This window comes from Neovison vison, chromosome 1 (assembly GCF_020171115.1).
Source record: "Neovison vison isolate M4711 chromosome 1, ASM_NN_V1, whole genome shotgun sequence".
NCBI lineage: Eukaryota > Metazoa > Chordata > Mammalia > Carnivora > Mustelidae > Neogale > Neogale vison.
In genome coordinates this window covers 213,761,946-213,776,169 of record NC_058091.1, presented here as the reverse complement: position 1 = coordinate 213,776,169, position 14,224 = coordinate 213,761,946, and the positions used below count along the sequence as shown (strand labels likewise).

General features: G+C 45.9%; 1 protein-coding gene across 4 annotated transcripts in view; it reads left to right on the top strand.

Moving 5' to 3' along the window:
- The window catches only part of PDE8B (phosphodiesterase 8B), a 239,164-nt gene that overhangs the window by 143,641 nt on the left and 81,299 nt on the right, over nt 1–14,224 (top strand). For all 4 annotated transcript variants that reach the window (XM_044266652.1, XM_044266643.1, XM_044266668.1 and 1 more), the window contains exons 8-10: nt 715–855; nt 1,935–2,023; nt 4,120–4,180. In XM_044266652.1, coding sequence (XP_044122587.1) covers nt 715–855; nt 1,935–2,023; nt 4,120–4,180 — 291 coding nt within the window. The remainder of the gene's footprint in view (nt 1–714; nt 856–1,934; nt 2,024–4,119; nt 4,181–14,224) is intronic.

Genomic DNA, 14,224 nt, shown 5'->3' with positions numbered 1-14,224 from the left:
ATTATTCTTTCAGAAGAAATGGGAGGCTGAGCTGGGAGTCAGGCAAGGAAGTAGCTCTGAATTCCAGGGCCCCGGGCAAAACTGTGGAAAGAAACCTGTTAGTCGGCTGGCCTCAAAATGTGCTAAGAGCGTCTCTTCTCATGTCCATGTGTGCCCAGTGCTGAAAGAGCTGCTTTCTGCCCTAACTACTTAAGTACATGTATTGTTCACAAGAGCTGGAAGGTGGCCCCAAGCCGTTGCATCAGTTAGTAGATAGTGGCAATCAGAAAGGAGGCACAGGAGATCAAATCTTGGCCTTGCAGAGAGGCGGCTAACATAAACCCATCACCTGTTGAACTAATTAATTTTTATTCTAGCTCCTTTTTGTTTTTGTTTTTGTTTTTTATTTCGTGGGCAGGTGAAGACGAGTAAGGCCCCCGAGAGGCTGCTGTCCTCAATGAGGGCTTCTGGCTCTTGTCTGCTAAGGGATGTCTTCCAGTGTCCCAGAGGGAACCAAGATGCCGATGTGCTCAGTGAGCACATTGCCACTCAGGAGTGAGGCAGCCACTCTGGGCACTGTAGTGGCAAGGGGAGGACCAGTTGACACCTACCTCAGAGAGTGCTTATCCGGGAACTTCCTATTTGATTGTCCAATGTGTTCCTCTGTGTGCCGGCGAGTGCTCCTGGGGGCACGCAGTGTATCCGCACTCACCTCTCACCACCTCCTGTTCACAGTACGTCAACCCAGCCTTTGAAAGAATGATGGGCTACCACAAAGGCGAGCTGCTGGGCAAGGAGCTCGCTGAGCTGCCCAAAAGTGATAAAAACCGGGCCGACCTTCTCGATACCATCAACACATGCATCAAGAAAGGCAAGGTCAGTGAAAGAGATCTGCAAACTCCTCCCCCATGCTTTTTTTTTTTCCCCCAATGAGCTCTATGTCATGTCATGCCATGTCATTAAGATGAGCTCTTCTCCTAAGATGATAATAGAGTGAAAGATGTCTTACGTTTGCAAAATGAGTCAATTGTTGGATTAATTTTGGATCCCAAACAAATGTGGTCCTTAACGGTTCTGTAGAATCTGATGAGTTTGCATCAGGAGAGTTTATCCTTGGGGTGAAGATAGCCAACCTGTCATTGCTATAGGATCATTCCTGTCTCTGAGCCGGGCTCCCGCAGACAGCTGTCACGTCAGTGTGTCCGGGGCAGTGAGTGCCATAGGCACCTTTCCTCCCCCTTCCAGAGGAGGAGTGTGTCTCCTGCCACCGGAGCTCCCTGGGCATTGTCTTTTAAGAATTCAGAACGTTTGCTCATACGATTTCTCTCATCCTGCTTCCTCCAATGTAAGTAGTTAAATAAGCACTGTATTCGTTTAACGAGGGACCACTTTTTAGGAAAAAAATAAGTTTGGGTTTATATGACATCAATTTTTTTTTAACCATAGGGGCAGTGAGCCTGACTACGGCAGAGAAGTCTTGGGTAGGATGCCCCGTAGGAGAGTAGGAAGAGGACAGGTTTCGAGGAGAATTAAGAGACGAGAATTTACAACCATGTTCTCTACTTCCTAACGTGGGCAAATTAGTCACACCCTCTGAGCCTCGGCTTACCTATCTCTAAGGTTGAGAATACCAATCTCAGAGGTTGCTGTCAATATTTTAAGGAAGACCCTGTAAGAATCCCTTGACCTGGGGCCGCTACACCCAGAGGTCTGAGAGAGGCAACTCAGCCCACTCTTCAACTGTCCTTGGACCCTGGAAGGTCAGCCTGGAGGTGGACATGTTGGTCTTTGGGATTTTTGTGCATCGTGACCATGAGTCTTAGGTAGTAAGCATTACAGTGGGTATAATGATGGAGTGTTTAGTGGAATGGTACTGCTTAACTTGACGAGACCCTCTATAGAAGCAGCCATAAGCTTTGACGGAAGGATTTTAAAAGCTATCTTTGTCTATGTAGGAGTGGCAGGGGGTTTACTATGCAAGACGGAAATCCGGGGACAGCATCCAACAGCACGTGAAGATCACTCCAGTGATTGGCCAAGGAGGGTGAGAGCGAACTTGTTGATTTCTTTTCATTGAAGGTCTCATGTACGCATTGGGTTTACGTATTGAAATGCCACTGTAAGCGTTAGACCCCCAAACATGGTAGATTGGGGCTGTGCATAGGATATACTGTGGACAATTCCATGTGCCTGGCAACAGCCCTCAGACGTGGCTTTCTCTCCCCATCTCTCCTGCCGATGGGCTTTTACAAGACATCTCCCCAGCTGCCCACCTTCACCTGCTCATCTGTGGTTCCACCATCCCCACTACCCTCTAAAGGAGCTGTGTTTAGACTTCCCCTGTCATAGCAACAACAAAACAACAGGGCTCGCTGGCCTCGGCCCTGCCCCTGGGAGTCAGCCTTCTCTCCTTGAGGCAGTGGCTCTGTAGTGCTTCTTTCCGGTCTGGCTCTGGGCTTGTTCCACACGGCAGAGAGAGCCCTGGAGGTCATGTTTATGTGGAGAAAGATGTGTTTGACCAGAAGCTGAGGTGATCTGATTTTATTTCATCTCAGATTATCAGAGAAGACTATTCAAGAAGGTAATTTCTCTTCCTTCTCCCAGTTAAACTTTGTGAGAGGGTTTACAAAGCCAAACAGGATCCCCAAAGAGTATATCACTGAGGAGCCTTTATAAACTGGCTAGAAGGTCAACAGTAGCTTCATAGCACAGTTTAGGAGGGGCACCTGTTGTCCTGTGATGTTTTGAAAGAAGAGGTATGAGTCGTCTGCCTGGTAACCGGGAGTGGAAGGTCCTGCCTGTGACTCTTAGCACTACCTGAGTTCCTTCCAAATTGTCGGGTGGTTAGAAATCAAAACATTCTGTGTAGTGAGCAAAGTGCCTGGAAGTCTTTTCCTCTCCAATTTTACTTGTTGGGTAAAATTTGAAATTGTTACCCCTCAGTTCAGAGACCACTGTCTGTGTTTCCTGCCATTTAGCTTCCCTCTGGGTGTTGGGGCCCTGGCAGACTGACAAGGGTTATGAGCACAGAATGAGTCCTCCTGGTCCCCTTGGCATGGCTATTTCCACCAGCAGAGGCCATGATGGCTGTCATGTTGGTATTATCACCACCCTTAGACCATCTTCTCAGAACACTTGAGCTAAGATGGACTCCGTGTGTGTGACCAGCATTCTTAGGTAACCAAGGCAGAGGAGACACTATTGCTTGGTAATTTCTGTCAGAATGAATTTTTCTGATCTTTCTGATTTTACAGGTAAGAGAGAAGCTCTTTTGTCTAGAGGTAGTGTTATTTTTTCCCCCCACTTGTAGGCAGTGTACGGTCAGAAGAAATTCTTATTAAATGTATGTAAATTTCACCCATTCCGGTCCAGTGAAGCTCATTATAGAATAACCGGTATTTTCTACGCTCTCTTCAGGTTCTTCTAGAGGAAGTTGAATCAAAGGAAGAGAGACAGAGAGGAGACTCTTTCTATTCCTATAAAGTCTCCCACAACCTTCTGGAATTACTGGTTCTACTGTCAGTAGAAAAATCTACCTTGAACTGATTTTTGTGCTGGCCTGAGGCAGCTGTAGTCTCTTTCTGGTCTCCCTTGTGGTCATGGGCAAGACTATAGGCTGTTTTGGCATTCTGTCCATAACCTTGTATTAAGACGAGTTTTCTCTGCCTGAAAAATGCCCTCATTGTGATGACCACGTTGTGAAAGAATATGGAATATTAACGTAAAAACAGCGGCCGTGTAATTTGGTCATTGTCCAAATGAGTCTTTCGCTTTTTATATCAGCTGTAAAATTATTAGTGTCAGTGGAATTAAAACCAATTTTGCCTGGAGTAGGCTTTTATCCTATCACGGAAGATACCTAGGAGACAAGCTTCGGGAGTCTTTAGCAAGATGAAATACCCATTAGAAAAGTGCTTCTGAGCCAACTGTGACTAATAGGGAAGCCCAGTTTCGGAAGGCATGGGTGGGCTCTGTAAGAAGAATGGGTTTTCCATAGACTATGTTTTGTTCAAAATTTAAATCTGCCCTGGAATGGACCCTGGGGTTTCGCTTTAAGAAACTCTGTTGATGTTTTCATTTGCTGATTTGTTGAATCATCTCCTATCTGAATCACTAATAACTGATCATTTATGTTATTAGGAAAATTAGGCATTTTGTCTCCCTCAAGAAACTGTGTTGTACCACTGACAATAATAAGCAGGTATGGTATTCAGTTTCCTTCCTTTGCTTTGTCAGCTTGACCACGCATTACTTTCCCATCACTGTTCTCTGCTTGTCCTTCTGTTTAAGAGGTTTATGGCAAAATTAGGCTCCTTTAACAAATAGTTAAGGAAAAAAATCTCCTGCAAGCTTCTACTGCTTTATTAATAATGCACATCAGTTATGATTTAGCTTGTGACCCCACCACTAAAGACTAATATACTTAATAAGAGCATAAAATTCTTCTTCCAAATAAAAACTGGTCTATTTTTTCTATCTTAACTTCTTAAACAAATGACAAACATATATGTATTTGAGCATTTCCCTCTTACAAATTCCTATCAAAAACAGTTGGTCCAAATTAGTAAAAATTAGTACTATGAACACCATTTCATTTTACTATTACATCTTGTAGAATAATACGTTAGAATCTTGTTTTCGGGAGTAACGGAATTTTAATAAATTGCTATTAAAGTGAAGAGCTTTAAAAGAGTTTTATCGTAGAGAGCAATTTTGATATTGGTATATCTTTTAATTATACTTTTAATACTGGCTTATGCATATTTTCATTCATGCTTTAAAATTTATTGGTTAAAAAGTACTGAAGAAGCGTAATTACCAGTAATCTATGTTTGAAAACATGAAATATGGCCTTGGGGGTATATGGAGATTTTAAAAGAAGGAATAATATCTTGAAAGGATATGGAAGTCTTTGGGGGCATAATACATTTTAGGGGAGCATGTCGGGGAGTTGGATAGTGTAGGATCCGACAGTAGAGGCTGGCCAGACAAGGAGAGGAACTGCTGGGAGATAGAGCCAGTGGATGCCTGGGCTCACACCTCCCCCTCCCCCCCAGTAGGCAGCTTCTGGAGGGGAGGTGGGTGTGGGCGCTGCCAGCCTGTGACTTTCAGCTGCTGACTCGGCCCATGGAAAGTACCCATGCCTCACACTTTTCATTAAAAAATAATGATTTGATACTTGTGTCAAATTGAAGTGATCACTGCAAAATGATCACTAAAGTCAGTCAAATTAACATGAATCACCAGACATAATTACAAAATTTTTTCTAGGGACAAGATCTTCTTTTGAGACCTATTCTCTTAGCTTTCAAATTCATATTGCAGCGTTAATGACAGTCATGGTACTATACATTATACCCCCATGACTTACTTATTTTATAAGTGGAAGTTTGTACTTTTGACCCTCTTCATGCATTTCACCTCCCTCCTGCCCCTAACCTGCCTCTAGCAGCCAATCTGTTCTTTGTATCTTTTTATATTTGGTTTTTCATTTTGGGTTTTGCTTCTACGTATAAGTGATACCATATAGTATCTGTGTTTTTCTTCATCTATCTTATTTTACTTAGCATAATGACCTCAAGTTCCATCCATGTTGTCAGAAATAGCAAGATTTCCTTCCTTCTGATGGCTGAATAATGCTCCTTTGTATACCTTTTCCACATTTTTCTGTCCATTCATCCATCAGTGGACACTTAGGTGGTTTCTGGGTCTTGGCTGTTGTAAACTGTGGTGCCATGAACCTAGGAATGCATATATCTTCTCAAGTTAGTGTTTTCCTTTCTTTTGGATAAATGTCCAGGAATAAATTGCTAAAACATATTGTAGCTCCATTTTAAATATGAAGAACCTCCACAGTGTTGTGCCCATAGACATTCCCACCAACAGTGCCTGAGGGTTCCCGTTTCTCCACATCTTAGCCATACTTACCATTTCATATCTTTTTGACACTGACTATTGTAACAGAGGTAAGTGGATACCTCCTGGTGTTACCGATTTGCATTGTCCTGATGGCTAGTGGTATTGAGCATTTTTGCATGTACCTGTTTGCCATCTTTAAGTCTTCTTTGAAAAAATGTCTATTTGGATCTTCTGCCAACTTTTAAGTCAGATTTTTTGTTTTGTTTTGTTATTGGGTTGTATGAGTTCTTTATATATTTTGGATATTAACCCCCTTACCTAATATGATTTGCAAGTATTTTCTCCCTTTTGGTAAATTGCCTTTTTATTTTGTTGATAGTCTCCTTTGCTGTGCAGAAGCTTTTTAGTTTGACGGTAGTCTCAACTATTTATTTTTGTTGCATTTGCTTTTGGTGTCATACCTGAAAATTCATAGCCAAGATAGAGGTCAAGGAGCTTAGTCCTTGTGTTGTCTTCTAGGCATTTATTGTTTCAGATATTATATATGTTCAAGTATTTCATCCATTTTGAATTGATTTTTCTCTGTGGTTTAAGATCGTGGCCCAGTTTCATTCTTTTGCATATGGCTGTTAAGTTTTCCCAGTACCATTTATTGAACAGACTATCCCTTCCCCATTGTATACTGTTGGCTTGTCATAAATTGACCATATAAATCTGGGTTTATTTCTGGGCCCTCTATTCTGTTCCATTGATCTATGTGTCTCTTTTTACGCCAGCACCATATGGTTGGGATTCCTATAGCTTTGTGACGTAGTTTGAAATCAGGGAGCATGATACCTCCAGCTTTGTTGTTCTTTCTCAAGATTGATCTGACTATTCACAATACTCTAGAACAGTGAAGGGAATTGTGCTTTAAGATTTAGTCCAACATAAAGTGCCTCTTTCAACACGGAGAATTTCATCGAGTATCAGGAAGCTTTCACTTAGTATCATCGTCACATAGAAAGGCAAGTCCTTGGGGACCTCTGGGAAAGGAAGGGACTTGACTTCCATAGAAAAATAAATTCTCCTGGCAGCAGAGTTGACACATTGCAGGAGGAAGGATGAGGTCTATGAGAGAGGTGACATGGGTGGAGGGAGAGGTGTAGGACATCCTGGTGGGTCATCAGAGACAAACTATTGAACCCAAGCAATGCAAATCAGCCTGTCACGGGAGGCGAAGCTGCCATGCAGGGCTCAGCTCATTCACGCTCACGCTCATTCATGCAGATGCCAGAAATAAGCCAAGTACAGTTCACATCCGAAATACAGCCTTCTGCTACCAAGCTAGGCTCATTCCTCCTCCTTCCTCTCTTTATCGGTCAGTCAGACCCCCCAGTCTCCTTGTCACCAGCCTCTCTACAACCACATATCCCCCAGTTCTACCCATCCTTTGCGGTCCATCTCAAGGAATGTCAAGTACCCTTCCCCTCTTCAAGCCCCCAAGTTCCTTCTTTGCTGAGTATCACTCCCACTGTTACGATGGCCATTTGTGTGCCTAACTGCCCTCTCTTCTCCAGAGCGGTAACCAGCCTGTGCTTGTCTCTGTGAGCCTGTCCTGCCTGGGGCATAGTAGGTCCTGCAGCTGTGGGTTAGCTCAAATGGAATGGAAGGTCAAGGTTCTGGCTTCCTGCCACCTTCCAACCCCTCCTGCTTCCCGGAGAAAGGAGGCCGTCCCTTAGTACAGGACCTCGGGTTGCAGCATCACAGGGCCGTGTCTTTTCTGATGCCCTAAATAGAAACGACTTTACTGCCATGAATTAGCTGCTGTTCTGAGAAGAGTAGAAACGCAGAGCTATGATACCCTGAGCCATTGACGTCACCTAATGGTGCTGCACAGGCCTGGAGAGACACTTAGATTTTCCAATAACAAAGAATTTTTATGTCTCTGGCTAGCCGCAGTGTTTTTCCTCCTCATCTAAGGAGGCTGAAGTGAATGGTGATGGCTCTGTGATGGGAAGGGCTCCCCAGAGGGTGGGAGCAGCCTGTGTGAAGGCGGGCCTGGCGGCACTGCTTTCTGGGGTTTAGCCTTGACGTCAAGATCCGCCCGTGGGTTTGCATTTTAACAAGGAATGAAATTGTAAGCCAGGGTGCTGTCTTCTGGTAGCTTGTCATCAGCAAAAATCCTTTTTCCTGTGTGAGCCCTGTAGCTTTTTGCCAAGGGGCTAGAAGAGCTCAGGGAGGTTTGTTGGCTGTAAACACTGTCTTCCATCCCCACACACTTGCTCCCCAAATCTGGCAGGGATGGTCTCTGTCCAGAAGCCATGGAGGTCACAGACAGATCAATAGGAGACATTTTTAGAGCATTGCGCAGCGGAGGTGAGAGCTGAGAGCTGGAGAAGGAACACAGGACAAAAGGAGACTGACTAGAATTTTTTTTTGGGTGTCCTCTAGTACGGGGGGGCAGCAGACTACACCCTCCAGACTGAGTGTGGTTGGGTTTGTATGTCAAGCTTTATTGGAATACAGCCACACTCTTTGTTATGTTCTGGTCGCTTTCATATTACAACAGTAGACAAGTTACTACAGATGCTGTGTGGCCCACAGAGCCCAAGATGTTTACTCTCTGGCCCTTCACACACACAGTTTGCCAGCCCCTTTTCCAGAGGATGATTTTCTTTTTGGACGACCTCCCCAGCTAGGCCCGAGACAGTCTGGGATCCCAGAAGTGGCCCCCGTCCACAAACACACACACGTCTTGGACTCTTGGCCTTCATGCCACCCCTGCACCCAGGGGCAGAGCCTGTCTCAATCCCTTCCAACCAGGAAGACCCAAGGACCTGTTCCCTTAAAGTTTTTGCCTTTTCGTGTGGTCTAAATCCAAATGCATGACTCAAAGTGCAATTCCAGGGACCTGCTATCATGGTCCAGGAGTCAAGCTGGTATAGGGAAAGGAGACTTCTTGATCCTGACTTCACACTAGCCTCTCCTGAGCTGGCCTGGTCAAAGCAGAGGGGTCTCCCCACCAGGGTCCCTACAGTACCTTCTATTAGTGCCTCCCCCATTCTTGCATTTTCCTCCAAGCCTCGGCCATGGGAATATGGAGAGCACAGCACTCCCAAAAGCCAGCATGCCCATGGCAGGCATGGAGCTCTGGGAGAGAAGACGGGAGGCCAGAGGGCAAGAGGGTGGGTGCAGCTGGCCGTGTGGGTCCTTGGGGTTGGGTCACCTGGGCCCTCTCTTGTGAATGGACGACTCCCAGGCCACGGAGAAGCCCCAGAGTGGTGCAGAGGTGGCCTGTACTGTAAAAGGAGGTTGTTCATTTTTGTGAAGTCAGGGAGCACAGACACCCCATGAGCAGCTCCAGAAAATATTCCCTGTTGCACTGCGATAGAGCAAGGGAGGGCCCGTGACCAGCAGAGCTCAGCAATGGCCTGCTGCTTTCTGGCAAATCAAGGTTCCAGGGCAAAGGCTGAGTGAGAACAGAGTGAGAGCAGCCTGACCTGCATTTTGCACAGCACTTTCCAGACCCGGGATGGGTTTAGGGGCAGGGATGGGGGGGTATGGGGAGACCTATTTGATTTTGAAATTCCACTGACAAGCTCTACATCCTCATTTTGGGGAAGAAAAGGTGTTTCAGCAATGAGAAACCAGGAAGGACCTGATGTCTGAATGAAGAATAGCTGTTGAACTTGAATAAGTTTGGCTTTAGCGGAAAACTTGTTTCTTTCATTGCAGACTGATGGGAGCATTGTCAGAGCCTAACATCAGTCTGGGGCATGGATGTTTGGGGTGGCTATTGCTTTATTTTTTTTAAAAGATTGATTTATGAGAGAGAGAGGGTGGTGGTGAAGGAGAGAGAAAGCAGACCCCGACCCCAATTTGGACTTGGCATGGGGCTCAACCACACGATCCAGAGATCATGACCTGAGCTGAAATCAAGAGTTAGATGCTAAAAAAAAAAAAAAAAGTTAGATGCTTAACTGATTGAGCCACTCAGGTGCCCCTGGAGGGGGGTGTCACTGCTTTAAAAGCACATTCACCTTTGTCACCTATTTGAGAATAGTAGGATCAGAGATGGGAGCTGAGGGGCGCCTGGGTGGCTCAGTGGGTTAAAGCCTCTGCCTTCAGCTCAGGTCATGATCCCAGGGTCCTGGGATCGAGCCCCGCATCAGGCTCTCTGCTCAGCAGGGGAGCCTGCTTCCTCCTCCCTCTCTCTCTGCCTGCCTCTGCCTACTTGTGATCTCTGTCTGTCAAATAAATAAATAAAATCTTTAAAAAAAAAAAAAAAGAAAAGAAAAGAAATGGGAGCTGAATTGTCCAAGTTGGCTGTGATGGAAACTTGCTTTGAGATCAGTTTTGGGGGAGTTCATTCAGACTTTTATAGTCTTCTATTTAATCTTAAAATTGTAAAGTTTAGGAAAAAGTAGAACTTTACTACAGTAATAATGTACATGACTAAGCCTGTCAGAAGTGCCTAAAACAAGATATAAAGGGTGTGGGAGTGGCAGGGAGTAGGAAGGGAGAAAGAGCAGGTTTTCGGGTTTGTGAGGCTTCGTGTGCAGGAGAGACTGGGCCCCGAGGAAGGCAAACAGTGGGAAATTTAAAGGAATCAGATTAGGCTCAACTTTGGAAAGAATGATTAGAATGGACAAGGCCTCTTTGTAGTTTTGTGGGTAGTGAGTTCATCCCTGAGGGAGGTATTCAAGTAAATTAAGCACTTGGGAGGAAAAGCTGTCTGGGGAGGTAACTCACGGCCAGAGGTTAGACTAGGTCAGTGGTTCTCCAAGCGTGGTTCCCTGGGCCAGCAGCAGCCCTGGAAATTTGTCAGAACTGCTAAGGGAGACCTCTAGAACCCAGCACTCCAAAGGTAGGGCCTGGGCAATCTGTTTTAGCAAGCCTTCCACATGATGCTTACTCGTTCTGAAGTTGAAGAGCTACTGGACAAGATAGTGGCATCCAGGATCTGATACTATGGACTCAGATCACTGGTTCATGGGTAGGGTCTGTTCTGGTTAAATCTAGTCAGAAAAGATTTCTTTTCCTTTCTGGCCATCCAGGCCTCCCCTCCTGAGTATGGGGACCCTGACCCTCACTGCTCAGGACATTGTATTGCAGAGGACCCCCCAGCCCTGCTCTAGCCATGCCCAGCCTGTGCCCTAGACCTGCATGTCCAGTCATGAAATGTGGCTCGTTAGAGACGTGCTCCAGGTAGAGACCACATGCTTATCTTAGTATGAACAAGAATGTAAATTATCACATTAAAAGTATCAGTCTTGTATTGATGACATGTGATAATATCTTTTAGGTACATAGTGTACCTAAAATAGTATTAAAATTAATTTTGCCCGTTTTTACTTTTTAGTAACAACTACTAGAAAATGTATAGTTCCACACATGGTTTGCATTTGTGGCTTCTGCAGTATTTTTGCGGGACAGCTGGCCTGGTCGTTCCTTGTCCTGTCAGATCTTACCCTGAATCCTGCTTCCCTTTGACAGGGGCCAGGGGCCAATAAAGAGTGTGTATAGTCTAGTTTGTGCCTGTGAGCCAGCAGCAGACAGCCTCCCACAAGATGAAACTGTGATCCATTCTCCAAGCCCCTAAGGATAGTGATCCCTATTAGGGGAGGATGATCTGATGGGCACGTAAGCAGACCTTTAGGGAGCATTTTTGTTTGGGGAGTTGTGGGGCACCTTTCCTTCGTTCTCAAACTGGGAGAAGGTCTGCTTTCACCTGTAGAACTCTTTAGTGGAGAGTGGGAGCCCATGTGCCTTGCCTGCTGGCAGCTTTCTGCCTCCCACCCCACCTCACCCCCACCCTTCAGCCCCATTTCCATTTCCCAGTCCGAGACTGGTCTACTCTTGGGTCTGTCCTTGCCCTTCACTGCCCCTAGGCCTCTACTCTCTCCATATTCGCCAACTTCTGTTCCCCCTAATCCTTGCCTTCCTGGTAGGTGGCTCGGCCAGTAGGATTTTCATGATTTTTGGACTTGTCCTCTAAGGTGTGGCACAACAGGGTTCTTAATAGTAAGACTGTCTGATAGCTCATGGTATTCTCTCTAAAACAGAAGAAGTAGCTGGTGCAGGCAACCAGGGGAGAAAGGCACACAAAATCACGAGATGCTTTCTGCTCATTGCTTCCCTACTGATAAAAATGTTTGAATTTGTCCTAAGTGCCCAATACTTGAGCTCCATCTCCCTTTTTTAATGGCATCAACTGTTGGCAGCTTCCTTGTCCTGCAGGCCTCAGCCCAGCTTCTCTACATGAAAACTTCCAGAACCTGCCAGCCATGTCTCCCCCATACCGGCCATGAGGTGAAGGTGATGCTTCGTTTCAGCATCCCCTGCTGGACTGTTCATCCTACCATTCTTTGGATCAGTTCTCACTTTGGGGAAGGGACGCCACTGTGTGTGCCCCGTAGACATCCGGAAATTATTATTAAAGCTAATTTTTACTCCCTAACACAGTAACCTTTGGCAAGCCTAGGAAATTAAAGATGAAGCTTCTGTCTAGTCCCAAATCAGTATTATATGTGGAGTGTTGATCTCCCTGGAGCTAATGTCTCACGTGCTGTTAACTATTTCCCATGTTTTTCCAAGGCACACATCCAAGTTTGACTTCTTAAAAGAAAGCTGGAGAAAAAGGGGTCTGCAGTTGGAAACATGACCTCAGTTATCCCTGGCAGTGCCTGTTCACATTTAGAAATTTTTTTTTGTGTCCTCAGCGTGTTAGCTTGATGCTGAGTTTGTGCACGTGGACTTGACTCACAGTAGATGCTCCAAATATTTGTCAATGTACTTGCTAAAGCCACTAAGTAAACAAAATTTTTCCGTTTAGCTTTAGTACATATTTACATGAAGCTATTTAAAGGAAGGCCTCTGGTGTTGCAAAACCATTTTTCCTGAGAACTATGCTGGAACCGCCAAACCCTGAGCAGACATAAACGGGGTACCTGCTGCGTGTCGGAGGTGCAGGGCCTCTGTAGGAGGTCCCAGCAGGGGACAAGGACGGGCAGGGACACTGAGGATGCAGTGATGAGATTACTTGCATGGAGAAGTGTTAGGGCAGAAGAGAGGAGAGATGCAACTTCGTGGCTGGCATTGTGGGGTGGCTGTCGTGGCTGATCATGACAGGCTTCAGGGAGAGCCGCTAGGCTCTGTGAACCTGGAATGTTACGCAGAGCTGCCCTGAGCACAGTGAGGGAGCAGGTAGACATGGATGCCCTCACCCATCGGAGTGGCTTGGCCCTTGTGTGCACGGTGATGGGGATCCTTTGCACTCTCTGCAACTCTCCTCCTGTCCTCTCTGCCAACGTGGTAGGTCTTCAGCCCATGTTGGGGACAGACAGGAGGATGGGCGAAACAAAGGGAAGGGAAAGTCTGAAATGCCAGTCCGGTTTTCCACTGCGTGAAACTGTTGGAGCCTTCTCACATGGTACCTCAGCCCCGCTCCATGGGGGAGGCTTAAGAAAGAGAGGATTGGTAATGGGCATAGACATATTAAAGACCACTAGGTTTTAAAGAGGAGACACGGTGTTGGCCTTGGAAGAGAAGGGATTTTTTTTCCCTCCTAAATTTAACTGAACTTCTAAAGGCTGCATTTTTATTGATTTGTCATTCAGGCTAGGGGAAGAGTCTGCTTTCTGTGCAGACTTAGACTAATTGAGCCCAAGGGACTTTCATGTTATCTCTTAGACCTGATGGTTAAAAGTTTTTACTTAACCAGTTTTTTGTTTTCTGAAGCAACAGTTGGGTGGCTGACTCCTCAGAAGGGACTGATTTACTTCCCATTGAGAAGTTCTCAGTGGTGGGCATGCTGGGCCTAAGCTGGGCATTCATGGGTGGAGTGAGCATCAGTTGCCTGCAGACCCTCTAGCCCGGCGGAAGTCACAAGGCCACATGAGGCTGGGGGACCAGGTTTCTCCTCACATCTGCTGCTGCTGAAACCCTTGGGGGTGGCTAATGGGACCCCCCACATCCAGGCAGTCACCCCCACCCTAAACCGGGGAACCCCCTTCCGCATGCTTCCTTTCTTGTGCCCCCCCCCCCAACATCCTAGAAGCCACTTAGTCTGAAGAGTGTGTCTTCTTTTCATCCCACTGTAAGTGCTGGTTGTCTTGTTCCAGCTTCTGGTCTGCTCTCTGCCTCCGCTGCAAGATGGCACCAACTCATACAGGCTCAGTAGAGCTGACGGCTTAATTTTCCATGTGAGCAAGTTGTTAAACCACCCCTTATTAAACATTTGAATTACGGAAGCACAGTGTTCCGTTTTTCAAAACTAGTAAGTACTCAAAGTCCAGCCCTTCTGCAGTGTGTTACCACACTGTACTGTGACAGGTGTTTTGGAGGTCACTGACCTTTGTTTCATCTGTGTGACAGAAATGCCAAATGAAGCTGAGCAGCTGGG